This window comes from Lontra canadensis, unplaced genomic scaffold, assembly GCF_010015895.1.
Source record: "Lontra canadensis isolate GAN:19392208 unplaced genomic scaffold, GSC_riverotter_1.0 scaffold701, whole genome shotgun sequence".
NCBI classification, from domain to species: domain Eukaryota; kingdom Metazoa; phylum Chordata; class Mammalia; order Carnivora; family Mustelidae; genus Lontra; species Lontra canadensis.
Window position 1 is genome coordinate 6964 of NW_022631685.1, and position 26981 is coordinate 33944.

The following is a 26981-nucleotide window of genomic DNA, read 5'->3' on the forward strand; positions in this document are numbered from 1 at the left end:
TTACACTGCCTAATGATTTTAAGAATTAACCAAAGTAGGGGCAACTGGGTGGCTCAGTAGGTTAAAGCCTCTGCCTTCCGTTCAGGTCATGATCCCAGGGTCTTGGGATGGAGCCCCATATCAGGCTCCCTGCTCAGCAGGGACCCTGCTTCCTCCTCTCTCTCTCTGCCTGCCTCTCTGCCTGCTTGTGATCTCTCTGTCAAATAAATAAATAAAATCTTTAAAAAAAAAAAAAAAGGACTTGTATTCAGAATATATGATATCTTACACCACATTTAATAAGAACCCAAAAGTGACGGTGAGGGTGCTCTGAATGGACATTTCTCTAAAGAAAATATACACATGGCCAATAAAACCAGAGAGGATATCACTACTGTAGATAAACGTATGTAAATCGATGAGATATTGTTTCATTCACACCAGAATGACTTTATCAAAAAGACTCTAAGAATATTCTGTAGAAGATACAGAGAATGATGCATTTCATCAGGTCCATAAAAAGGTAAACAGAAACTTACTACACGACCCAGCAATTTCAACCCCAGAAGTCTATCTAGGAAAAATAAAAACATGCATCCACACAAAGACATGTATATACACAGGGAGAAGGAAGGAAGGAGAGAGGGACAGGGAAGGATGAAAGAAGAAAAGGAAAAGGGAAGTGGGCAATTAAAATGGGACAATAAATCTGGATCAAGGGTACACGGGGGTTCCTTATATTATTCAAGTAACATTTCTGTTAAGTTTGAAATTAGATCAAAATTTAAAATTACAAAAAAAAAAAAGAGGCAAGATACTGTATAGCAAACTCCCTATATCAACTTCTTCAATGAAGACCATATACAACTTAAAAGTTATTAGAAAACTGTAGGTAATTTTAATAAAATCACTTCAAGAATATAATCTGGTTGGAAAGCCAATACAATGAGCTCTAAAATAATTCTCTATTCAGTTAAATAAAGTCATCTGTAAATCCTGTAACATGTTCGTGTTCACAAAATCTGAATGAAAGCAAACATGACTTTGCATAACCAGGAGGGTAATTCAAAGTTCACTTTGAAAGGACTGAGATTTGGGGTTAATCTTTCTTTTAATACCAAGAATAATTATATAGTTATTCAGATTTTGAAGTGACTCACTTTTTATTTAACAAAATATTTGCTGCTCTGAAATAAATTTCATTAGTAAGAATGATGATGTTTAAGAAAAAAAAAAAAAAAGACCATGAAAATGCAAGCTGCATTTCTAAGAGGTTGTAATCATTTAAATTTTGATTAAATCTGTACATTTACAATTCTCTCTTAGACAGAGAAACACAGAACTATTTTATATATGGACAATCGGGAGCACAATAATTAAGTGCATTTTAATGAAGTTTCCACTGACCTATATAGAAATATGCTTCACTTGAGCCAAATGGCAGCATTTCTTCATCAACGATAAATGGTACTATCGAAAAACAAAGATAATCCTTCGATAATTTTATGTTGCCAAGTAAAAGTACTTCCCAAGAGCTAAAGGCACAATTTTTATTCACATCTAGTAGAGGAACCAACCATAAAATCATTACTTATTTTCAACTGAATAACTGATTAACATTTCTCAAACAAGCTGTTTCCAATCCTAATAGTTCTTTATTTTCTTTAACATATTTGCTATGGGTTGATAATTTGCCATAGGTGTCATCATGAGAATAACCAGAATTAGATTAAATGTGACAAAAGAGAGACAAAGTGTTTCACACTCTTGCGTGATACCAAGGCAAGAATGGGAGAAAAGCATCGCAGAAGCAGACTACCGAAATGCTACTTATATATTCCTGCAGCAAAACCAGCAGTGCATCCATTTTAAGAGTTATCATCTCACTTCCAATTTCTTTCCCTCAAGAACAATTTGAATCTCTTTGGCATCCAAAGTCTCATAGGTTAGTAAAGCTTCTGCTAGATTCTTATGCTCTTTTGCATGAGTCTTCAAGATATGTTTCGCTCGTTCATATGAGTCCTGGAATTAAAAAAAGCAGGTATCTAAGAGGCAGAAAACGTAGAAGCAAAAACCATAAATAAGAAAAAAAAAAGTATATGCCTTAAAAAATGTGAACTATATTCATTTCTATTTATAAAAGATAAAAAAGCGTGAAGCTTTTAAAAAAAAAATTACATAGAAAGTTTTATTGCCCCAGTGGTACAGGTCTGTGAATCATCAGGCTTACACATTTCACAGCAGTCACCATAGCATATACCCTCCCCGATGTCCAGAACCCAGCCACCCCATCCCTCTCCCCACCTCCCCCCAGCAACCCTCAGTTTGTTTTGTGAGATTAAGAGTCTCTTAAGGCATGGAGCTTTTAAACACCCAGCATGGAGCCTACTTGATTGATTGATTGATAGATAAGGCAAGCTTGGTTCTCAAAGAGTAGTTTCATACTTGCAAACGTTCTATTTTTAACCCAAAACCTATCACATGGATAAGTGAGGACTACTTGAGCAGCTATACTTAAAGATATGTAAGTATATATTATACTTATCTGCTTTTTAAATAAGGTCTGCGAACAAAGAATCTATTTCTCTATTCAATATACATGTTAAAAAGGAAAGGCAGGTTTGCTCCTTTTGCCTTGTGATATTTCACCAGTTTATTCACTGTAAATGGCCAGAAAAGATGTACTTTTCTATTCTCTTATCTGGTAACAACCTACCTGTCAGTCAGTGACAACTATACTCCTGTAAAATGAGTTTACCAACACCAAGAAGCATACCTCATATAAAAATAACACAACTATTAAAAATAAACATCGTTAGACATTCTGAACAAAACTGTTATGGTCAAGTGAAATATCAAATTAAAGAGAACATATAAAGTATTATAAATATGTTATGGAATATTGAAACTAATACCCAAGGATAAATTAGTATTAACTTTAAAAACTCCATTGGAATGAAACCCTTACACTGTAACAAGTAAGACTATGATAAGGTTTTTATATCTTTAAACTTCATATACATTTGAACCTAAAATGTATACTAGCTAAATAATATTTTTCCATAATAACAATGTAAGTGTGCCATCTAGTGGAAAGAGTACCTACCGCCCTCGCAAGCTTAACATTTCAGAAAAGTATGAAGAGCAAAGAAAGAGTATTTCCAATGCTCTAATACTAGAAGAGATAATTTGCTCAAAATAACATAAATAGTAAAAAAGAGAATGAAGATTCAGGCATTCTCTTCTGAAACACCTTCTAAACCTTTTCATCATATGAACTTTTCATAAAGTTAATGACTTTAAAATCTTTTACCTCCTTGAGTTAATCAAAACCTGGCCCTCCTGGGGACACTCTGAATCCCTCAACTGACAGCTACTGATTCACTCCTATCCCAGATATTTCAGAGTAAAGAGGTGAGACCTTTGCTCCCCTCACCGCTGACAGACTATTACTTTATGACCCTCTTCTATAAAGCATGATTCCTTTGAAGTTTACACCATCTGACTTCAATATCCTTCATTCTGCCATCTACAGCCCTAATTCCAGTTCTCGTTCACTAGACGTTCTGCCATTTAGCTCAGTCTTTTCCATTCCAAGACCTGCCTTCATGTACAACCAACCGGAATGCACATAAACAACCTCTGCACTAAGCACCAGACCCACGTATCCCTCCCCACGTGAAATCTTCACTAAGACACCTCAAATTCAGGGGCGCCTGGGCAGCTCAGTTGGTTAAGTGCCTTCCTTCAGCTCAGGTCATGATCCCAGAGTCCAGGGATCAAGCCCCACATCAGGCTTCCTGCTCAACAGGGATATCTGCTTCTCCCTCTGCCCCTCACCCATCCCACTTTATGCTCACGTTCTCTCAAAAAACAAATGAAACCTTAAAAAAAGAAAACACTTCAAATTCAATATGTATAAAACGCAGCTTACAATCTACACACCTCCCCACCTTAGGCCATCATCAGTGTTTTCTCAGTCAACGGCACACACAACTAGATGGCTGCACCAGGCAGAAATCGAGAACACAGCTTTGTTACTTCATTTAGCTGCTCTCTCACCCAAATACCAGAAAGGCATTCGATTCCACTAGATCAGCATCTCTTGAATGCATTCATTTTTCTCAAATTCCCCTCTCACTGCCCTAATCCAAGCAACTGCTGTGCCTCAAGGAGATTCCACAGAACCTACTCACTCATCTCACCGAATCGACGCTCACGTATTCTGTACTGGACCCTGAAATCAAAAAGACTTTCGTTTTCAAAGACCTTTATGCTTCATTCTCAGCATATATACACAGCAAGGCACAAAACAACTAATATTTGTGGAATAAAATGTATGTCAGAGTGAAAAATAATAAAGACTCAAATAATCAAATAACCCCGCATTCTAACGACACTATGGTTTTACAGATGAAGTAGAATATTTGTAATTACTGATATTAACTGTTCCTAGCCTATGGCCAGAATAAAATAAAGTTTCAGTCTATGACCAGAGGCTCCCAACTACATACTGGAATTATGGCTTCATGGTGCACTCATTCTCTTGATTATATATAGCAACAGTTTTAAACAGGGGATAACCATTATCTTCTGGTAGCGCCTAACTATTTAGGCACATTAATGACTAGACAGATGAATAAGCACAGAAAAACAGAATTATTACCCTTAGAAGGATTCTAATTTCTTGTTCAATAGCAGATTGAGTTTCTGGACTCAGTTTCCCAGTATCACTGTAGGTCATAACTCCAAGCTAAAACAAACAAAAAGAAAGAAATTGAACAGAAACACCCCAAACCACTAATAAATGTAAACAGAGGAAGTACTATTCCATACTTAAGGAAACCTCATCAAGGGCAAGGAAGAAATTCAGTATAGAAATTTCATCATCCTTCTGAAAGTGTAAGACTAAAAAGTATGAACAAGAGAGAAACTTTAAAATCCCAAGTATGGTTCTGAGTACGTTCTTAGAAAACCTTTGCCACTATTCCAAATCCAGAAATCCACAATGTAGTGCATTGGAAGTGCTGTGTGAAGCCACAGTGATAATGTAGGAGAGTAGGAGAGTGAAATACGTGGGAAGAGCAAAGTAAGCAAGCTCGGCAAACAGAAGTTTTAGGTCATAAGAACAGAAACAGAGTATCTTATCATTTGCTTAACTCATGAAATACTATTATTGTTCAAGCAGCCAGAATGGAAAGTGAACACTATACTTTAGCACTCAAAAAAAAAAAAAAAAAAAAAAAAAAAAAGGTTTAGTTTAGAATGAGCCTTGACAAATCTACTCTGAATGAAACAGGAGAAAAGTAAATGTTACCAACTTATAGCGAGAACCCTCTCTCCTATGGTGCCTGGGGTAGCTCAGTGGGTTAAGAGACTGACTTCAGCTCCGGTCACGGTCCCGGAGTCCTAGGATCAAGTCCTGCACTGGGCTCCCTGCTCAGCTGGGAGTCTGCTTCTCCCTCTGACCATCTCCCCTCTCATGCTTACTCTCTCCAATAAAAAAAATAAAGTCTTAAGAATAAAAAAAGAACCCTGTCTCATAAGGAGACACTTGGCAAATCACCATTTGATACATGAGGGAGGGGTAAAATTAGCTATTACCTTCTCACTCATTCCAAATTTGGTAACCATCCGCTTTGCAATTTTGGTTGCATTATCAAAATCACTGGAAGCACCTAAAAGTTAAAAATATAGACTCAGTATTTTAAAATATTTTTATATCAGCAAGCACAATCTGAACTAAAGCCATTCTTTACAGCCAACCTGTTGTGATATGGTCAGTTCCAAATATAAGCTCCTCAGCCACTCTTCCTCCCATGCTAACATCCATCTGCGCAAGCAGCTGAGCTCTAGTTTCGTTCCACCTGTCATTCTCAGGCAAGAGGGACACCTAGACAATTAGAAACAAAGAAAAACTCCAGACACAGTTGGAAATGCTTCTATTAATCATCAGAATTATCATCTGGCTCTTGCTATAGCACTTAATGTCATGATGCTGACAGCTCAAAGACATTTAGTAGAGATGATCTCAGGCGACTAACAACAAAACTGGCATTATGCAAAGAAAGATTCTTTATAAAGCAAAAGTTCATTTTATATGTCATAGCTATATAACCCTGCAATAGGATAATGCTGCAATAGGATGGACTTGTACCCAGGTGCCAAAAAAGAAAGGCTTAAAATGTCTATCGTTAGAAAGATAAGAAGGGGTGCCTAGGTGGCTCAGCGGGTTAAAGCCTCTGCCTTCAGCTCAGGTCATGATCCCAGGGTCCTGGGATCAAACCCCGCATTGGGCTCTCCGCTCAGCAGGGAGCCTGCTTCCGCCTCTCTCTCTGCCTGCTTCTCTGCCTACTAGTGATCTCCGTCTCTCAAATAAATAAATAAAATCTTAAAAAAAAAAAGGAAGATAAGAAAATGAAACTTGTACTCAGCGAGAAAAATCTTAGAAAGACTAGCAAACCACTAACCTAGTTTCTTTGAGGAGGGTAAAAAGCAGTGACATATTTAAGAATGATACTTTGTTGTCATTCCAGACTTAAATTTCATCATGTAAATATATAATATTTGAACTATTAGTATTTATTAGCAGGTAAGTTGCACGAGTATCTCTGATCTCACAATGGTTCAGAACATCAAAGAAAAAAGTTATCAGCAAACTCAGAACTTAGTTGAATTTTCTTTTTAATTATTTTCCTCAACAGTTTCCTACACAAGCTTTTGGAGAGTGTTATTTGAAAGAAAAGAAAAAAAAAACAAGATACTTACATGTCCAAGTGTTGGCCCTCTTGGCATGATTGTAGCTTTGTTGATAGGCATTGCGTCCTTAGTGTAATATGCAATAATAGCATGACCGGATTCATGATATGCTGTGATGGTTTTGTTTTTATTGTCAATTTCCACACTTCTACGTTCAGGCCCTAAGGATAAAAATTTAGTGAATAAAATTATTCCATTAGGAAGGCATATTTAGATGAATGAAACCCACTTACCTTTAAGTAATTCTTAGAGTGACATGACTTAATATCGTTATTAAGTTATCTTAAACCAAAATAACTTGCCAACTGACAACAAAATTGTAAGAGCTGTCCTCTTACTCCTTACTAACAACCAGGAAAGTTTAGTTCTATTTCCAGAAAATAAATTGAAACAAGAAGTGTCACAGCTAAACTGTTCTGAAGCCAATTCAAGATTTAAAAATCAAATACTGAAAACTGGAAAATTTTTCTTTTATCTGTACAAATACCAAATAAGAGTAAACACAGGGTACCCCCTGCCCCCAAACAGTATAATCATATAAACTGTATTTGTTCTGTAAGAGGCCCAGTTGTATGGCTACTTTTGAGTAAGTATTTTCTTGCTCCTGTACCTTTCTTTCTTGTAACATTTTTCTCAAAAGGAATTTATTCTCGAACATAATGAACAGTGTAAGACAGGGAAAAGAAAAAAGAGAGAGAAAACCTACCCATTAGAATTTTATCTTTGGAAAACTCTAGTTCCTTCATGGTAACCATTTCTTTTCCATCAACAGCTGCCTTTAATGCAGCCTGGTTCACAAGATTCTCCAACTCTGCTCCAGAAAAGCCAACAGTACCTCGAGCTATAATTTCTGGGTCCACAGCTACATAGATAAACACAATATTAAAATTCCGAAACGACTCTTCACAAATGACTGATATTCCGAAAGAAAAGAGAAAACAGTTATCCTGAACTAGAACTTAAAATACTTAGATCACTGTAACTACAAAATAAACTTACTTTTTCTAAAGGAAAACCAAAACTGCCATTAAAGAGATCATTAAAATCCCACTGGGACACATCCCAAAAGTTCTTAAATTTAAATAATTTTGTGAAAAATTAAAAAATGCAGAGTTACCAGACATCATTTATAAAACCTTCAAATTATGACCTAAACTGTTACTAGCCTAAGCACAACTGAGAATGTATACTCATAGACAACATTTTGTTTTCTGAATTTCATCTTGAAATACTTTATACATAAGTATTTAGTATTATATGTACATTAATAAAAGCTCCCTTTATAAGAGGAAATATCAGGGGTTTTTCTATTTTAAAATTTTATTTATTTTTATTTGAGAGACAGAGTGAGAGAAAGCATGAGAGGGAAGAAGGTCAGAGGGAGAAGACGACTCCCCATGGAGCGGGAGCCCAATTTGAGACTCAATCCTGGGTCTCCAGGATCGTGATCTGAGCTGAAGGCAGTCGCTTAACCAACTGAGCCACCCAGGCGCCCCAATATATCAGGTTTTATAAATTGATTCAACTATCCTTGAAAATACTAGAGCTTAATTTAATAGCTGCATTTATTACTCAAGTGGGTCCATAATATTTTCATTTGTTTGTTTTACAGTTTGCCTCTTTTGGTCCCAAAGTGATGATTACTTTATGTGCTTTTTCTACTATTTCATACTTTACATTCATCTAAAAACGCTTATATTGATCTGCAAGTATTATCTGAAAATTCTCAAGAAAACATTTTTTTAAAGGAATTTTTTTATATTTTAAATTTTTAAATTAATTAAATTCACTAAATTTATTATTTTAATTATGTTTAATTTATTTATTTAATACCTAATTATTCATTTATAATAATTTTATTTATAATTTATTTATATCTAATCATTTAAAATTTATTATTTATTTAATATTAATTAGATTTATTTTTAAATTTTTAAATTTTTAAATTTTTTTTAAGAGAGTGAGCAAGAAAGAGCACAGGAGCAGAGGGAGAGGGACAAAAAGACTCCCTGGCTGAGCAGGAAGCCTGATGGCAGGGCTTGATCCCAGGACCCTCACAACCTGAGCCAAAGGCAACAACTCAACCAACTAGGCCACCCAGGAGCCCCACAAACATCCTTAGCATTGGGATTCAAACGACAGAATGTCCTACATATATAATTATCAAGAAATAAACTTTTTTAAAAGGAAATACAAATTGAGAGAAAAGAGGACATAGAAAAAACTGGTCTTCTGAGACATTTATCAAGTAAGGACCACAAACAGGGCGGAATGAAATATCACCATTACATAGAGAAAATAATAAAGTTTGTTACTAGAATTAGACTTACACTGATCAAACTTTATTTTATTGAGATACCATTTCAAAATTTCTGTTCGACCTTTTACATCTGGTCTTGGAACTGTAACTTGCATGTCAAAACGACCAGGACGTATTAAGGCACTAAAGGGAGAAAATGGGAAGAAAATATAAATTAATAATCTGAGTACTGATGGTCAAGTTAAATAGGACTGACACTCTGAAGACAAGATGGAAAAATAATGGCAACCAGAAGTTGGATGGAGTTTTGTTTCTTATTTTAATTCCGGGACAGCCAACATACAGTGCTCTGTTAGTTTCAGGTGTACAGTACAGTGATTCGACAACTCCACACGTCACCCACTGCTCATCACAAGTGCGTTCCTTAATCCCCATCACCTATTCCAGCCTAGACTGGAAATCTGAATATAAACAATCAGAGCACTCCTTGTAAAACATGGCTCAATAACAGTTTCAATAACCAGAAGGCAGGACAAAGGTTGATAGGAGATAGATAGCAGGCAACCCTCATAAACAAAAACATGCAAGCTAGTCAGTCACTCAAGGAACAATAATTCTACAGCAGTCTATTATGAGAGCTACACTGTGATAGCTTCCTATCACAACTGCTCTAAGTATAGAATGTTAAACCACAAACTTAGGCAAAGATTAAAAAAAAAACTATTAGATCAAATTAAAATATGAATATCTTCTATGGCAAAATCAAAAATTTAAAACTGTAATACATTTTATTTTAAAAATGTTCTCCACCATCCCTAAACTTTTGTGATATAAGATTGTCAGAAGATTCTTTTAACAACTTTACTGAAATTTAATTCACACATCACAGATTTCAAAATAGATAATCCAGTGGTTTTTAATATAGTTGGAGTTGTGCACTTACCAAAAATCTAACTTAAGAATATTTTTATTCCCCCACTCCAAAAAGAAACCCCACAGCCACCAACAGTCACTCTCCATTCTTCCCTCCTTCTGGCAGCCACTAATCTACTCTCTGTTGCCACCGATTTGCTTATTCTGGACATTTCACATAAACAGAATCATATGTGATGTTCGGTGATGGGCTTCCTTCTCTTTAAAAGTTCATCTACGTTTCAGTACGTATTGGTACTTGTCAAAAAAAAAAGTCTTTTAATACATACTTATCTAATGCCTCTGGGAAGTTTGTGGCTCCTATTATGATAACTCCTTCATTGGGTTTAAAGCTGGTAAAAAAGAAGAAAAGTAACATTTCACTCAAAATTAGAACAATACACATTTAAAAATGCTCTACACAAAACTATCATTAAATTTAGTAACAGTAATGAAAGGGGACTGATCCTTTTTATACTCAAAGTGATAAGACATCCCTACCATTTTTTAAAAAGAACAAATGTTACTATGCCAGTACACTTTAATAAAACTGCTAACAATACATCACAAAGTCATCTATCATTACATGCCTTCACGGTATTTGTTCTACTTAGGAAGACATGACCTGACAGAAAAGGTTAGGGAACCTGACTAATTTGTGAAAAATTATTCTCAAGCTAACCAATTCAAATTGTTTGCTCCTAGACTTCCCGTTTGGTTCCAAAAGGTCATACAAGGTTTTAAGTCCTTCTCTCAAAGCAACCACACCTCTTGCTCTTTATATTTTAAAAACTGATGCAAACTTTTATTTTATTTTTTTAGAGGTTTTTTTTTTTTTTTAAGATTTTATTTATTTGTTTGACAGAGATCACAAGTAGGCCGAGAGGCGGGCAGAGAGAGACAAGGAAGCAGGCTCCCTGCTGAGCAGAGAGCCCAATGCAGGGCTCAATCCCAGGACCCTGAGATCATGACCTGACCCCAAGGCAGAGACTTTAATCCACTGAGCCACCCAGGAGCCCCTGATGCAAACTTTTAATCTACCACAACACTAAAATCGAGTCACAAACTGTAGAACCAGCAAACACTCTTTACGTCTCCAGACTAGTATTCTCAATAGGAACCATCACTTTCCTGTCATGCTACAATCAATGAAAAAAGGTACAGAGATCACCAATTAAGAAGAGCTGATACCTCAGTCACCCAATTAGTAATGTAAAGAACATAATACAGAGAATCCAGTTTGTCTTGACTTCATGCACAGGGACTACTCTCTTGCCTACATGTTTTTCCTCTTTTTTTTTTTAAGATTTTATTTTTAAGTAATATCTATACCCCAAGTGGGGCTCAAATGTACAACTCTGAGAGGAAGAGCTGCATGCTCCACTGACTTAGCCAGATGCCCCGCTATTTCTCGAATGTTCCCAAATATATAACCATATCCCAAAGACAGATGAAGATTCAATTACCCATCCATTTCAGCAAGAAGCTGATTTATAGTCTGCCTTGAATATGGATGCATTGGAGACTCAATTCGCTTCCCACCAACAGAATCTAATTCATCAATAAATATAACACAAGGAGCATTTGCTTTTGCTTCCCCTAGGAAAAGAGAAAAGACACAAATAAGTTTAATGAAATGAATGTTTTTTGAACAAAATCACGTAAGTATTAAAAACCTATAAGACTGTCAAAGGCAACAAAAGACATTCATTATGGAGAAGTACATAAAATGAGATCTCTTTCTTTTAAAACTGATTTAAGAACAGTAGCCTCAGGAAAAAAAACTGTACCATACAAGATGATATATAATAAAAACAACTGGGTAGTCATTCTTCTGACTGTACAAGCCACAATCAGATCTGAGGCTAACTATTCCTTAATTACGTACTACTGAATTAATGAATAAGATAAAAAGGACAACAACAACAGAAAACTCAGCTTTTTAACAGGCCCCAACCTCACCTAACACTTCTAGCTTCTCTATTGGGGGTAAGTACAGTTTTGTTTTAGGTCACACATTAAATTACCTAAAACCAAAACCCCACAATGGTAAGGTCAGCTATCAGTCATAATTGAATAGGAAATAAAGGGTAAGAATCCCTCTTCCCCTAAAATTAACAAAATTTTGTATTGTATGAAAGATAATTAAGACATACTAAATAGATTTCTGATACGGCTGGCTCCCACACCCACAAACATTTCATCAAATTCTGATCCAGAAGCATAATAAAAAGGAACATCAGCTTCTCCAGCCACAGCTCGAGCAAGAAGAGTCTTTCCTGTCCCTGGTGGTCCAACTAAAAGTATCCCTAAAAGAGAAAACAAATTCACTGATTCAACTTAAAAAATAAAAATAAAACCTGATGTGAGCCTATGAAACAAATAGTTATTAATTAATGTATACATAGTTTTGAGGTTGAAAGCACATGACTATTATTTTGAAACAAAGCAAAACATGTCTCTGGTAATGATTCACTTCGGGAACTTCTTCAAAACTAATTTCCCTCTACCATGAGAGAATGGACCATAATAAACTTATTTGTCATTAAACAAGTAAGATAAAATTCACATAAACATAGATTAAAAGATTAAGCAACCAAATGTGACACATGAACCCTTGACTTGATGCTTCCATAAAAAACGTATTTAAGAAACTCTGATGAAAATTTTATTTGGACATCTGATGAAAATTTGAAAAAATTCCTGAGTACAAGATATTAAGGAAATAGTATTTAATTTTATTTGGTAGGATAAATTATTCTCTTTAGGATAATGTCCTTAGTCTTAGGTGACACATAACAAAGTATGCAGAGGTAAAGTAGTTCATGTCTCCAGCTTTATAACTTTTCCTATGTTAGAAAATTTCCTTAACAGCAGTACATTTTTCATAAGTTGGAATAACAGATTTCTCTGGTCTCCACGACTTTTCATTTTTCATTTAAAAAGGTAAAAAAAACCTGTATTATTGCTATATTTTAACATAAAAAACTCTTTTTAAAGGAAAGTTGTTGAAAAATACCCTTAAGACTACCCTCGTATTGCCATGTTATTGTCATTCTTAACTTGTTTAAATGGCAGAATGTATTTTTGTAAATGAGAATTTTCCCACAATTTTATAAAACATCCCTTGTGATTAGAAAAAAAAGCGTTTACCTATTCTATGACTTTAAACTTTAAACTTTCTGATGTTATAGTATTGATTTTAATAAATGAATCCTAAATTCTCAGAGATTCATACCAAAACTTTTATACACTGCTGAACATTGTCAGTAGAGATAGTGGGCGGTTTAGAAACAAACCTTAAATATGAGTGCCACCTTTAACTTACCAATTCCATTTCTAGAATTAGAATCCAGAATAATGAATAAACAAATGAGTAAATCTAGAATTTATTCTGAAGAGATAATTAAGGATGTAGGCAAAGCCTTGAGATAATAAGATGATCATCACAAGGGCTGATTTTATTATTTTAATTAAAAATGTCTGAGTATAGTTGACACACAGTTACATTAGTTTCAGGTGTACAACATAGCGATTTGACAAGTTTAAACATTATGCTGTGCTCACAAGTATAGCTACCCTCTCTCACCATACAACCCTATTACAGTATCACTGACTGTATTTCCTATGCCTTTCACTCCTCTGACTTACTCATTCGACAACTGAAAGCATGTTTCTCTCTTTCCTCTTCATACATTTTGCCCAGCCCTCACACTGCTAATTTTAACCACAAAACACTGGAAACCACAAAACACTGGAAACTGTCAAAGTTTAAGGTAAGTGATTACAGTATTGCATGATCACATAGTCCAAGGACACCACAAAGTCATTACAATCTTGTACCCAATTCTAGCATATGGTTTTCCCTCACACCAACAAACAATTCTCCAACGCCAGTCGGGCACCCTAACATTCCAATCAATTCTGATGCTACCTACCTGGAGATAGCATCAAATACCCTAAGTTAAGGACTTCATCCCAAAAGACTGAAGAATACATACTAATTTGTGGAAAGTTCTGGCCCTTTTATCACATGGTTGATTCTCCTGGCAACCAGCTGCTAACCTTAGGCGTGCTCTAAAAGTCGGCTCATTAATGGAAGAGCAATCTATTGCTGTCTTCAGTATAACACTACAAGAAATGGGACTAAGACTAAATATATATTAATACTTATAAATCACAACAGTCATTAAAAGAGAAAACGTCAAAGACAAACAGGACTATTCCACAAATTAGTATGCTTTAAGGTCATGAAAGATCCACACCCACTCCCATGATAACAGAGTGAGGAGGGGAGCCTGGGTGGCTCAATCAGTTAAACATGAGACTTCGGCTCACCTCATGATAGGGTCGTGAGACTGATCCCTGCATGGGGCTCTACACTCAGGGCACAGTCTGCTTCAGATTCTCTCCCTTTGCCCTCCCCCTCACCGGCTCCAGCACTTGCACGTGTGCTCACTCACTCTCTCTCAAATAAATAAACAAGTAAATAAATGAATAGGCTAAACAACCTTTTCAGATGGAATAAAAATCAAGGGGTGCCTGGGTGGCTCAGGCAGTTAGGCAGCAACTCTTGATTCTGGTTCAGGTCATGATCCGTCTGACTGAAGATTCTCATTCTCTCTCTCCCTCTGTCCCTCCCCACCACCTGCTCTCCTTTTCACTCTTTCTCTAAAATAGTTTTTAAAAAAAAGATTAAAGAAAAATCTAAACATGTAAACCTGGATTGAGTCTTAAACCTGGATTTGGGGTGGGGGATGGGAGGACCTCACTACAAAAGGTATTAGTAAGAGAAATACAGAAATTTGAATATAACTAAACTTCATAATTAGTTCTGGAACCGTGTGAAATTTCCTGACTTTAATAACTATACTGGATTTATGTAATAGAATATTCTTATACTTCAGGAGATACATAATGAGGTATTTGGGGTTAAGGGAGCATGATATCTATGATTTACTCTTAAACAGTTTAAAAATACATTTATTTAAGAAAGTGAGCAAATGAGACAAAGTCCTAAAAAACTACTGAGTTTGGTTAAGAGTACAGAGAGTTCTTTGCACTATTCTCACAATTTAAAATCTGAAATTGTATGGGGTGCCTGGGTGGCTCGGTGGGTTGAGGCCTCTGCCTTCGTCTCGGGTCATGGTCCCAGCATCCTGGGATCGAGCCCCACATCGGGCCTCTGCTCAGCAGGGAGCCTGCTTCACTCTCTCTCTCTCTGCCTGCCTCGCTGCCTACTTGTGATCTCTGTCAAATAAATAAAATCTTTAAAAATAAAATAAAATAAAATAAAATCTGAAATTGTAATAAAATTCAAAATCCCCCTCCTCTCAAAAACAGGTTATACAATGGTATGTTCAGGATGAAGACTTATTTGTAAAATAGCCATGAAGAACTAAACTTTAAGCTTTTAAGTTGGTAAAAATTAAATTAGCTATGGATTAAAAAAAGTTTTTTTTTTTTAATGTCAAGTCATGGATAAAGGGAAGGGACCTTACCTTTTGGAAGTTTACCTCCAAGCACAGTAAATTTTTGTGGATTTTTCAAGAATTCAACAACCTCTTGTAATTCCTGTTTAGCTTCCTCCACCTAAAATGACACAATTTATCAAATGATTATAAATAATGGTTAGATTATCAAGGCCTCGTCTTTGAAAATAGTAAATTGAACTGGAAATTAACTAGAAGACTCCCTTACAAATGCACACACAAAAGGGTTTTCACCCAACTCCTTTTGCCAATGAAACCGTCTCCTTAAATATCTCAACAAAAAAATATTCTTAACTTCTTAAATTTTTGAGAAATAGTGTTTCCCCAGTTAACAAGGACTTATATTCACAGCTCTAGTTAAAATGTGTCAGCGGCATTTGACATAAACAGAAAGACTCACAAGTTTCAAATCCAGAACTTTTGATCTGGTTTATAAACTTCGGGGCAAATTATGTGGGCTTAATACATATCAATGAAAAGGGAGCCTGTGTGTTTAAGTTATAACATTACCTTGTGATTAACTATTAGATTATTTTCATGATAAGGAATTACGACTAGATCGTAAATGACTTAGTTCCTTAAAATGTTAAAGGATGGAGACTATAATTAAGCTACAATTAAGCTTTAGTGTACGGATTAAAATTAAGCTAAAATTAAGCTATAGTATATGGATATTGTTTTGCAAATGGTTGTAGAAAAATAAGTTTAAATGATATAATCCCGGGGTGCCTGGGTGGCTCGTTCATTAAGCGTCTGCCTTCAGCTCAGGTCATGATCCCAGCATCTTGGGATCGAGCCCCACATGGGACCGAGCCGGAAGCCTGCTTCTCCCTCTCCCACTCCCCCTGCTTGTGTTTACTCTCTCGCTGTGTATCTCTCTTTCGAATAAATAATATCTTAAAAAAAAAAAAGATTTAATACCCCCAATACAGAAATCACGTAGAATTAAGATCTCTTGCAAGAATAAAGCCCAATTTGGTCAACAAAGATGACATGCAGAATATTAGCTCAACTTTAAAAACTCTGATTTAAGATTAAGACAGCTGCCTATCAGGGCCACCCAGGTGGCTCATTCAGTTAAGCGTCTGCCTTTGGCCCAGGTCATGATTTCAGGATCCCAGGACTGACTCCCACGTCGGGCTCCTGCTCAGTGGGGAGGACTGCTCCTCTCCCAGCTTAGCTGTCTTTTGCTCACTTTCTCTCAAATAAATAAAATCTTAAAAGGAAAAAGAAGCTGCCTATCAGAAATTAGTTAGCATACAACAAGAAGTAACAAATACAAATATGTAGAGCCAGAACGGTATCAAAGATGAGTGCAGAAGACCAGATATTAAATAATAGTGGTGGCAGTATGCTGAACTGGAAAGCAAAGACCCTTAGAGAGGAGAAACCACCATGACTTGGCTCTACCACAGAATATAGACTTTGTGTTCCAGACTTAAATTTTTGAAGGAAAACAAAACAAAACCAGACATCATTAAAAATGTTAGCTATCAATTTAAATTAAAAGCACATTTATGTGTGTACTTTCATGTATTTATTTTAAATTACACTGGTGTAATAATAGGTTTGCAGCCAATTTGCAACACTATATTAGACAACTTTGAATAGTTTTCAGTGGGGAAAAAAAGAACTCAAGTACATTGGTCAGGGTTAAAAAGAAACTACCTGACAAGAAGTGTACTAAATCATGAAACATCTCTGGGCTGAAGGGCATTATGAAAATCTAGAATTAAACTGATGACTCTCTTAGATTCCTAGATCATTTTCTAGGACTTTCTCTAGGAAGTATACAATCGTTAAAGAGTAAATGAGTTTTTTAATTAGGCTTAGAATGGTCTTCGAAAGATACTGATTAAATTATTAAAACTTAATGTTTGTAAAGTTAACATTTCTAAGTAAAGTTCTGTCCACCCCTAAGGAGAAATACATACATATGTTCCACCAAGAAACGTAAAAAATATTCACAAGACCACGCTTTAGGCTGGTCAATGTCTACCTAATGGAGAATACACACTTTTGTGACTCAAAGAATACCATAAAATGGGGATGAATGAAGTAAAACTTCATGTAAAAACACGGATGGATCTCATAAACATCATGTTGAATGAAAGAAGCAATATACACTACATGTATTATGTTTATGTGAAGTTCAAACACAGGCCAATTAATACATGTTATGAGACAGAAGAACGCTACGCTTGCAGTAGGAAGAAAGGGAAGCACTAGGAAGTTTCTGGTAATATTTTATTTCTTGAGCTGGGTGCCAATAATATACTGAGTTCACTGTGTCAAAACTTACTAAGGTACAGATTTGTGATTTGTACAGTTTTGTGTGAAAGCTAAGCTTCAAAATTTATGTTTATAGAGAGATCTGGGCGGCGTCTGGGTGACTCAGTCAGTAAAGCGGCTACCTTCAGCTCAGGTCTGATCTCAGGATCCTGGGATCAAGCCCTACATCAGGGTCTCTGCTCAGCAAGGAGCCTGATCCTCCCTCTCCCTCTGCCACTCCCTCTGCTTGTGCTCTCTCGCACACTCACTCTTGAATAAATAAATAAATAAAATCTTAAAAAAAATAAGGTCTCCTCCAAAAAATAGAAAAAAAATTATGTATATAAAACGATATCTGGCCCTTTAACTATTAAAATAAGTTTTTTGAATATTCAAAGATATCCATATACTAAAAGAAGGCCTAAGACATTTGGTCAAGGTAAAAACTAAACTTACATTTCCTCTTCCCAAACTTTGTGTCAAGAAAATTCCCAACTGAGGTATATAAAATCTATATAGAAGAATATAGTTTAGGGATCAAGGCAATGAATGAAGGTATAAAAGCCCTTATTAGTATTTTTATGGCAACTATATAGAAAATTACTCCTCTATTACCGGAAATTCTAGGTAAGGAAATGAAATTCCTATACTAGCTCTTTAAGAGTCAGTAAAACTGATCACAGGTACCACCAACTGACCCACCTATTTTGGTAAATGTTATAAATTACATTGGTCTATATAAATTTACATTCTATAGCGATGATAGCAATATAAAATTGTAACAATTATAATATTTGTTTAGATTAGCACAGAAAACTCTGTGATTACCTATCAACTTTGGGATGAGCCCTATCTAATATCATCAATATGTCTTCTTTAGCTTCATAATCAGAACCGGACTCATCCCAAAAGAAGTGTAGTCTATTGAGTACTGAAGTATATACACTGCATGGAGAAAGGAAGAATGCCTCGCGGACCATAATCTCAGCACAGGTTCAATGGACAGCAGGCTGACTGTGCATCTTAAAATGGGCAGGGCCCTCTGCACTAATCAGTTTTCAAATATTCACCCCACCAACCTCTTCCTCAATTATTCTCTTTTCACAATTCCGACAGGGTTCAGAGCTATTTAAATTGCCAGTGGAAGGGAAGGACTACTTGGTATAAAATTATCATAGTGACTCCTGATACTTTATTCCCTAATAGTTGAGGTTGTGAAAAATATTTATGCATAGATAGGAAACAGAGTGTGGAAAGAGTAGGTGCTCTCATTCTACTCCACTTTAAAGTGGACTTTTGACTGGTCAAACAAGTCAGGCACATGAATTCTCAGGATCTTTGCGCTCTCTCTCTCTCTTCCTCTGGCTAGAAGAGTCCTTTGCTCAAATACATAGTTTAGGCACAGCTGGCTGGCTCAGTCAGTAGAGCATGTGATTCTTGACCTCAGGGTTAAGTCTGAGCCCCACGTTGGGTGTAGAGATTACTTAAAAATAAAATCTTAAAAAAAAAAAATACACGCATGGTTTACACCACCATCTTCAAATCTTCACTCAAATGTCACCTTCTCAGTCAGTCAGACACTGAATATCCCCATCTAAAACTGTGATCTTTCTCTCAAAACTCCCAATCTTCTTCACACCGCTCCGTATTTTTCCCATAAGACTTCATCACATTTAAACATACTCTATTATTTCCTTATGTAAAATATCATGGTTTAGTTTCTGTTAGAAATGACAGCAGAGATTTATTTCTTCTGTCCCAATACCTAAAAGAGGGCTGGAGAATACACAGTGAAGCTAAAACTTCCAAGGTTCTAATCATGGCTTCGTTAGTGTCCAGGCCCACCGAGGAGCCCAGCAGAGTGGCCTCGTACAAATGACAGTGCCATCACCCATGAAATTCCTAGGGATTTAGAAGCCCTGTGTCAGACATCAGCATCAAAGACCATACTGGAGAAGCAAAGATGCACTTAGTACTCTTGTCATTTAGGGAATTACAAGAGTTTTAGTGCCTCGAACTGGAGGTAGAGACCAATAAATATATTTTCTATTTTATACCTTTAAAATCAAATATTGGCCTTATATAATTAGATAATATTTGAAGACTAAAGGGTAAACTTTTTAACTTACTCCTTTAACATGTTCAAAGGTGACATTTTTCATCTGGACGGGATCTACTGCAGAGTCAAGCCCCGTTGTTGTCCGGAAGCGGACTAAAGAGAAAAAAAGTAATTGTTTATATATCTGAGGGTTTCACAAATACCTTCATAAAATACCTTACTATTCAGACATAAGAAAGTACAGAAAATTATATCTAAGTTTACATACATTAATTCATAGTGAAGTAAAGAAACTACATCTTCCAGATTTCTAGACCATGTTCAAGGAATAAATGACTCACATTAAAATGACATCTTAATTTTTTTTAAAGATTTAATTTATTTATTTGACAGAGAGAGACATGGCGAAAGAAAGAATACAAGCAGGGGGAATGGGAGAGGAGGAACAGGCTTCCCGCCGAGCAGGGCATCTGATACTGGCTCGATCCCAGGACTCTGGGATCATGACCATAGCTAAAGGCAGACACTTAACGACTGAGCCACCCAGGTGGCCCTAAAATGACATCTTTACACCTTCCAATTAAAATGAAAAATTATTTCCCTCTTCTCCTATAATATCTAACAAGAGAAATTTAAACCATTCTCAAACTCACCTCTGCATAAAAATCACTTGAGAAATGTATAAATGCAAGTTCCCAGGCCATGGCCCAGAACTTCTGGTTTGTAGATTTAGAAAAAGGCCCAGGAGAGTTTGCATTTTTAACCATCACCCTAAATTATCCTGATACAACTGGTCAGGTTGCATACCATGAGATACACTGCCTTAAACCTAGCATAAAACTGGCACTAGCATTTTTTTTTTAAGAAGGGTAAACCTTTAAAGAGATTATTTCACTTTTCATGCAGCCTCCTCCTCTAGCAACTGTTATTACTTGCCTCAGATGATATGTATCAGTAATGACATCATTAATAACAGTGAAAGCTTGGAAAGACAGTAAAATACTTCAGATCAACTACAGGGAACTATTACAAAACTTTCTTAAAACCTCTCCCCTTTGGTTAAACTTCCCTACTGAACAGATGTTAAGTGAGTAAATAGAGCAATTTCTAATTTCCTCAGAAAAAGACAAAAATATTGTAAGACAGAAATTTAGATGCCAAAAAAAAAAAAGATCAGTAAGCAAAACTAGAGTTTTGTTGAAAACACTTAACATACCAAGAATACACAATTTGGCAGAGCAAACGTAATATAGTAATTCTACACTGGATACTAACAGTTTTAGCCCACTACATTGTTTATTTAAGGATCTACACAGAGGGACTTTATAAATTATGCAAATTAAATTTATAGCCAAACCACTTGAACCTTATAAAAAATTATAAGGCAATGCACTTCACATTTTGATATATATATTTTTGTTTAATATAAGAAATTAAGAAACACAAAATAATAGCCAGAACTAACCCCACCCCTCCAATATCAATCACATGGTGTCCCTACACTGGTTGTGTTTTGAAAATAAGGAGACAAAAGAAGGTGACTCTAGCTATAAAAAGAATATTCTGGGGGCGCCTGGATGGCTCAGTCGGTTAAGCATCTGCCTTCGGCTCACGTCATGACCTCAGGGTCCTGAAACTGAGCCCCACATCCAGCTCCCTGCTCAACGGGGAGCCTGCTTCTCCCTGTGCGGGCTGCTCCCCATGTTTGCACTCACTCCCTCTCAAATAAATAAAATCTTAAGAGAAAAAAAAAAAAAGAGAATATTCCTGGATGTTAAAATTTCATCTAAGGTTTGATGCCACAATAAACTTAAAATATCTGGGGTAACAGGCAAGTTCGGGGATGAAGTCCTGATCCAGACCAACTGTTATTCTTTAATTGTTATCAGTTTTTTCTCTCAAGGTAACCAATCATCAAGAACATAGAAAACACGAGGTAAAAACTGAATAGCTGAGAAAGCAACAGGAACTACCTAGGATGGGCATTATTACTTCATTTTAGACTGGTAAACTGAGAACTATGAGAATCGCATGAGGCAATTCTTAATTGTATACTAAATTTGTGTGTGTGTGTGTCTGTGTGTGTGTGTGTGTGTGTGTGTGTATATATATATATATTTTTTTAAGATTTTATTTATTTGAGAGGGGGAGAGAGAAAGCACACAAGTGGGGGAAAGTGCAGATGCTTCGATCTCAGGACCCTGAGATCATGACCTGAACTGAAGACAGATGCTTAACCAACTGAGCCACCCGGGAACTCCAAATTCTTATATATTTATGTATTATATATAAATTTTTCATAACTTTATTAGTGTGTCTTTGAAATAGGGGACTATTTCACTTTGTATTGCTATTATAAAATTATTCTACATGTTTTATCAATTTTATAATTGGACAGGTGTAATTTTCTAGAAGTCTGGAAAACCAACCATTAACAGAAGCTAAGCTAACATTTTTGCTCTAACATAATCCTTGGAACATTAACAAAATATTGTTTTCTCAAAATACAACTTGAAATTCGTACAGTGTCTGAAGGAACTTTTCTTGTAACCCACAAAGCAATGTAAATACAATGTGGCCTGATAATGCAGTTGGCATGTAACCATAACAGATTAAAATTTTTCTACCTCAATGCAAAAAACCACCTCAAATGGACCCAATCTGTGAAGTGTTGACTTAGGAAAGAAAGGCCTAGACACCAGAACAGTAAATGCTGGGGTGCCTGGGTGGCTCAGTGGATAAGCCTTTGCCTTCAGCTCAAGTCATGGTCTCAGGGTCCTGGGATCGAGCCCCACATCACGCTCTCCGCTAAGCAGGGAGCCTGCTTTCCCCTCTCTCTCTGCCTGCCTCTCTGCCTACTTGTGATCTTTCTCTCTCTCTGTCAAATAAATAAATAAAATCTTTAAAAAGCAAAAACAAAACAGGAAATGCTTCTTCTTTTCTGTCTAAGGCAGACTATGAAAAAAAAGTCGAGTATTTAAAAGATTTAAAAAAAAAGATATAAAAAGAACCTTTACCAGATAAAAATGGATTTTTTAAGAGTCCATAAATGCCAAACAGCAGCAGAACGAAGAGAATCAGACGAGTTCGTCTCAGAGAATCTGGAGGAGGAAAAGAAAAAAAAATCCTAAATCAAATAACAACAATGACAAATGACACCTTGATGAAAAGCAAGAATTAGGTTATTGACGGGAATCATATTCCATCAAATGCCATTTTGGAACCTGACATTCTTTTGTATAGTTGCCAGGCCTTCCTTTCAGCATCCTATTATCAAAAACCTCATGAAGGTGCTCATGCTACTGTCCTTGACTCTGGTTCTCATTTGAGAAAAGGGAGAGTGTCAACAGTATTTCCATTTTGACACAGCTTAAGTTACAAATATAACGGAATATAACCAATGGAAAGGTGCATATGTGTTAGAAAAAGTATGTGTAACCACTTAAAGGTAGGACTATGACTTCCTTTTAGATATTCTTCCCAAATATGGATGGTGTCTAATCAACTTACCATTGGTTTTTTGCGTTAGGGCTTGAGCTTTCAGAAAACCCTCTGCAAAACCAGTTTTAAATGCATCTTGGTGAGCTTCAGGTATATTTTTGGTTTTCATGAGTTTGTCCAAACTCTCAACATCTGATCCCCTGTCCCGCAACAGGAACCCCTAAATACACAAACAAGGCATTACTATAGAGATAACACTGCCCAATAATATAATGATCACTTACAAAAAAATCCTTTCAAAAATTCTAGAATTTCTAGTTTTTGTTGACATCAGAAGAATTACACTAAGACTTAAAAATAAATTACTTAATCAACGGCAAGGAAACTAACCCTGGAACTTACACTTCCATCAGTCGATTAAGAAAGAAACTCTCTGTAAGAACACTATACTGAAGACAGTAGGTCGCCTGTGGACTCAGGGTTCCAATGGTTTGCTGTTCACACTCCTTTATCTCTACTAGAGGAAAAATCTCATTAATTTATTAAATGTTTATTGAGAACCTTTTACAAACTTGGACTCGTATAGATTGTGAAAATGTAAAGATAAACAACCAATGATCAGAAAGAATGTCCTCAGTCTACTGGGGAGAGATAAACAAGTAACTAATTTTTTGAAATCATTTTGATGTTATGTTAGAAGTTCTAGGTCTGGGAGCACCGGGGGTGGCTCCGTCGGTTAAGCATGCGACTTTCGGTTGCAGGTCAGGGCATCATCTCAGAGTCATGGATCAAGCCCAACGTCAGGCTCTGAGCTCAGCAAGGAGTCTGCCGAAGATTCTTTCCCCTCTCTTTCCCTCCCCCACCTTGCTCCTCCTCTGGTCGCATGCATTCCCTCTCTCAAGTAAAGAAGATCTTAAAAAGAAAAAAAAAGAGGTTCTAGGTCTGGTGGTAAAATAAATGCTACCTCAGAAGTCAAGAGAGGCATCACAGAGAATAGGATTTCTAAACCACAGGGAACACAAAGCATAAACAATCTGACAGAGCCATGAAATAACAGGCCTTAGCAGTCGGGAACGGCAAGCGATCTTGTATGACAGGACTTTAAATGCCAAGAAACAAGCGCAGCAGAGGTTCAGAGGGGGGTCCATATTTAAAGATGAGAACAGAAAAATGGTTGGCAGAGGCCAAATGGATGCTACAGCAGGAAACTGACAAGAAAGCAGGGGAATACAATTATTACATTAAAACATTTTAGACAGATGGTGGGTTGGTGGCAGTCTGGAGGCTGGACTAAAGGTAACCAGGAGACTAAGGGGTGCCTGAGAGGCTTAGTCAGTTAACCAGCCAACTCGACCTCCACTCGGGTCATGACAGCAAGGTCATGAAATCAAGCCTCACAGCTGAGCTCCACGCTCAGTCAGGCTCCACGCTCAGCAGAGTCTGCCTGAGATTCTCTTCGTCCCCCTACCCCTCCCAACTGCATGCGTTCCCATACACTCGCTCTCAAATAAATTCTTTAAAAAAAATAAAGGCAAGAGACTAAATGAACGATTACTAGAGTCCTTTAGGCAAGAAACTGTTAGTCTATCTCTGCAGTGGAACTGGGGATGAAAAGAGACAGATCTAAGAAATATTTAAGAGGTTAGATCAATAGGAACTTAGTGATTAATAGATGTGAGAGGAGAGAAAAGATGAACAAATCAAAGTTGACCACCAGGTTTCTAGCTTGGGCAGATGCTACTCATTAACACAGAGAACACACAGGTAGGTGTGTAGGGACAAATAACAAAAGGAGATGTCTAATAGGCCAAAGGAGAGACATGACTGGGACACTCACGAGAGTTGGAAGTGTAATGATTACATAGGTTATTAATCCCTCAGAAAATCAACTAACCAGTAAAAGAAGTCAGATATTGAATGTTTTCATTTTAATAATTTTTAAAAGACTGCTTTTTCGAACAACAAAATAATGTCTAATTACCTTCACAAATGATGGTGCTATATGCTGTGTCTCTGCCAATCGTTCAGAGGTGGACTGTAAACGTCGAGTTCTTGATTTCAAAGTTTTAAAACCCCGAGACTGTATGAAAACTGAAAGGAACAGTATCAGATTTACTTCTCGTTGCAAATGCTTATAAGAAAAATACCTAGGATTCAAAACTGACACCAAGCCCATCATCCTAAGTTTATCATCTCACTTTTTAACATAGTTCTTTGACACTTCACTACCCTGGTAATTAAAGTCATTAAAATGGACTGAATCTATAAAATAACTTAGAGTCTCTTGGTAATTTTAAAATGTGAAAAGAAAAAAACACCCACTGATGAATATCAAATAAAAGTCAGTGTCTAATTCCTCAATCCCCAATGCCACTTCCCAGAAGCGCCCACTGGTAATTTCATGACTGGGGCGCCTGGCTGGCTCAGTCGGTTAAGCAGCCGACTCTTGATTTCAGCTCAAGTCTTCATCTCAAGGTTTTGAGTTCAAGATTGCATTGGGCTCCACACTGGGCATAGAGCCTAATTCAAAAAAATGAAAAATAAAATAATAAAAGCTTTGAAAAAAAACTTCATGACTAAATTTCTATGTATTTAAATACATGCTCTTTCTACAAAAATAATACATAATTTTTTGCAGTTATCTTCTTGCACTGATCAATATATCGTGGACATTTTTTAGAACAGATCAGACTACATTCAATTTAATGGCTGTTAATATTTTCCCAATTTATCAGATTTGAATATTCAATCACTTTCCTACCATGGACATTAGTTGTTTCCTGTTTTCTTATTGCTAAGAATGCTTCAGTTAAAATTCTTATACATATCACCTTTCAGCACACGTAGACTAAATTCTTAAAAGTGAAACGTGAGGTCTGAATTATTTAACACTAAGAAATTGCCCTCTATAAGGCTGTTACTGATTTATACACCACCAATGAAAAGGAGTATCCTTTTCTCCACCTCCTTTCCAATACAGACTAATAAAAATTTTTAATTAAAAAAATTTTTTTTAAGATTTTATTTGTCAAAGAGCACAAGCAAGGGGAGCAACAGGCAGAAGGGGAAGCTGGCTCCCCACTGAGCAAGGCGTGCAATGCGGAACTAGATCCCAGGACCCTGGGTTCACAACCTGAGCTTAACCAACTGAGCCGCCCAGGCATCCCTATAAATTTTTTAATTTGTACAAATCTGATAGACAAAAAGCAGTGTCTTGTTTTAATTTACATTTCAGATTAGAAACGGGGGAAATTTTTGAAAAACTTTTACTTTTATTCAATATTTTCTTTAGTTAATTCAACACTCATAACCTTTCCCATTTTCATGTATAAAAAGGATGCATGTTATGTAAACTAACTTTAAGTCACATATATTTGAAATATTTAATGTCTTTGTCTTTTGATACAGCAACTTATAAGGTTAAAATAGACCTATCTTTTAATCTTTAATGTTTTCTGCACTGTACTGACTAGAGAGCCTCACCCCCAAACTGATTTTAAGAGAAGCCCCCCTGGGTGGCTCAGTCAGTTAAGTTGTCCAATTCTTAGTTTTGGCTCAGGTCCTGGTCTCAGGGTTCTGGGATCGAGCCCTCATCAGGTTCCAAACTGGGCTTGGGGTCTGCTTGGGATTCTACCTCTCCCTTTCCCTCTGCCCTTTCTCTATCTCTCTCTCCCTCTCCAAATAAAACAATTAAAAAAAAAAAATGGAGTCTACTGACTTTTAACTTTGTTCAGACCTTTACCTATTTGGGACTTATTTAAGATTAAACTAAGATATGATTAAATTAATTTAATTAAGATTCTCTTAT

At 36.3% G+C, this 26981-nt stretch overlaps 1 protein-coding gene across 2 annotated transcripts; it reads right to left on the minus strand.

The window, feature by feature from the left end:
- Window positions 1-1211: 1211 nt before the first annotated feature.
- Window positions 1212-25364, minus strand: YME1L1 (YME1 like 1 ATPase). 2 transcript variants are annotated; one of them, XM_032850693.1, is made up of 15 exons: window positions 25155-25364; window positions 23243-23393; window positions 22750-22833; window positions 19803-19885; window positions 15412-15502; window positions 12067-12219; window positions 11377-11509; window positions 10201-10263; window positions 9069-9181; window positions 7445-7600; window positions 6748-6899; window positions 5746-5872; window positions 5584-5657; window positions 4646-4732; window positions 1212-2001 (listed from the first exon to the last, which is right to left on the minus strand). In XM_032850693.1, the coding sequence occupies exons 1-15, from the start codon at window positions 25350-25352 to the stop codon at window positions 1858-1860; spliced, it is 1809 nt and encodes a 602-aa protein (XP_032706584.1). In that variant the 5' UTR covers window positions 25353-25364; the 3' UTR covers window positions 1212-1857. The 2 variants fall into 2 exon arrangements, with proteins under 2 accessions (XP_032706584.1, XP_032706585.1); XM_032850694.1 differs by lacking the exon at window positions 12067-12219.
- Between the last annotated feature and the right edge of the window lie 1617 nt (window positions 25365-26981).

Excerpts from the sequence above, each read along its gene's own strand:
- YME1L1 (XM_032850693.1), bottom strand. The coding sequence starts at position 25,352 with ATGATGGGCTTGGTGTCAGTTTTGAATCCTAGGTATTTTTCTTATAAG. Across the intron at positions 22,834-23,242 it reads CCTAACGCAAAAAACCAATG|ATTCTCTGAGACGAACTCGT; the intron begins GTAAGTTGATTA and ends TTCCTCCTCCAG. Across the intron at positions 5,658-5,745 it reads AACTGACCATATCACAACAG|GTGCTTCCAGTGATTTTGAT; the intron begins GTTGGCTGTAAA and ends TTTAACTTTTAG.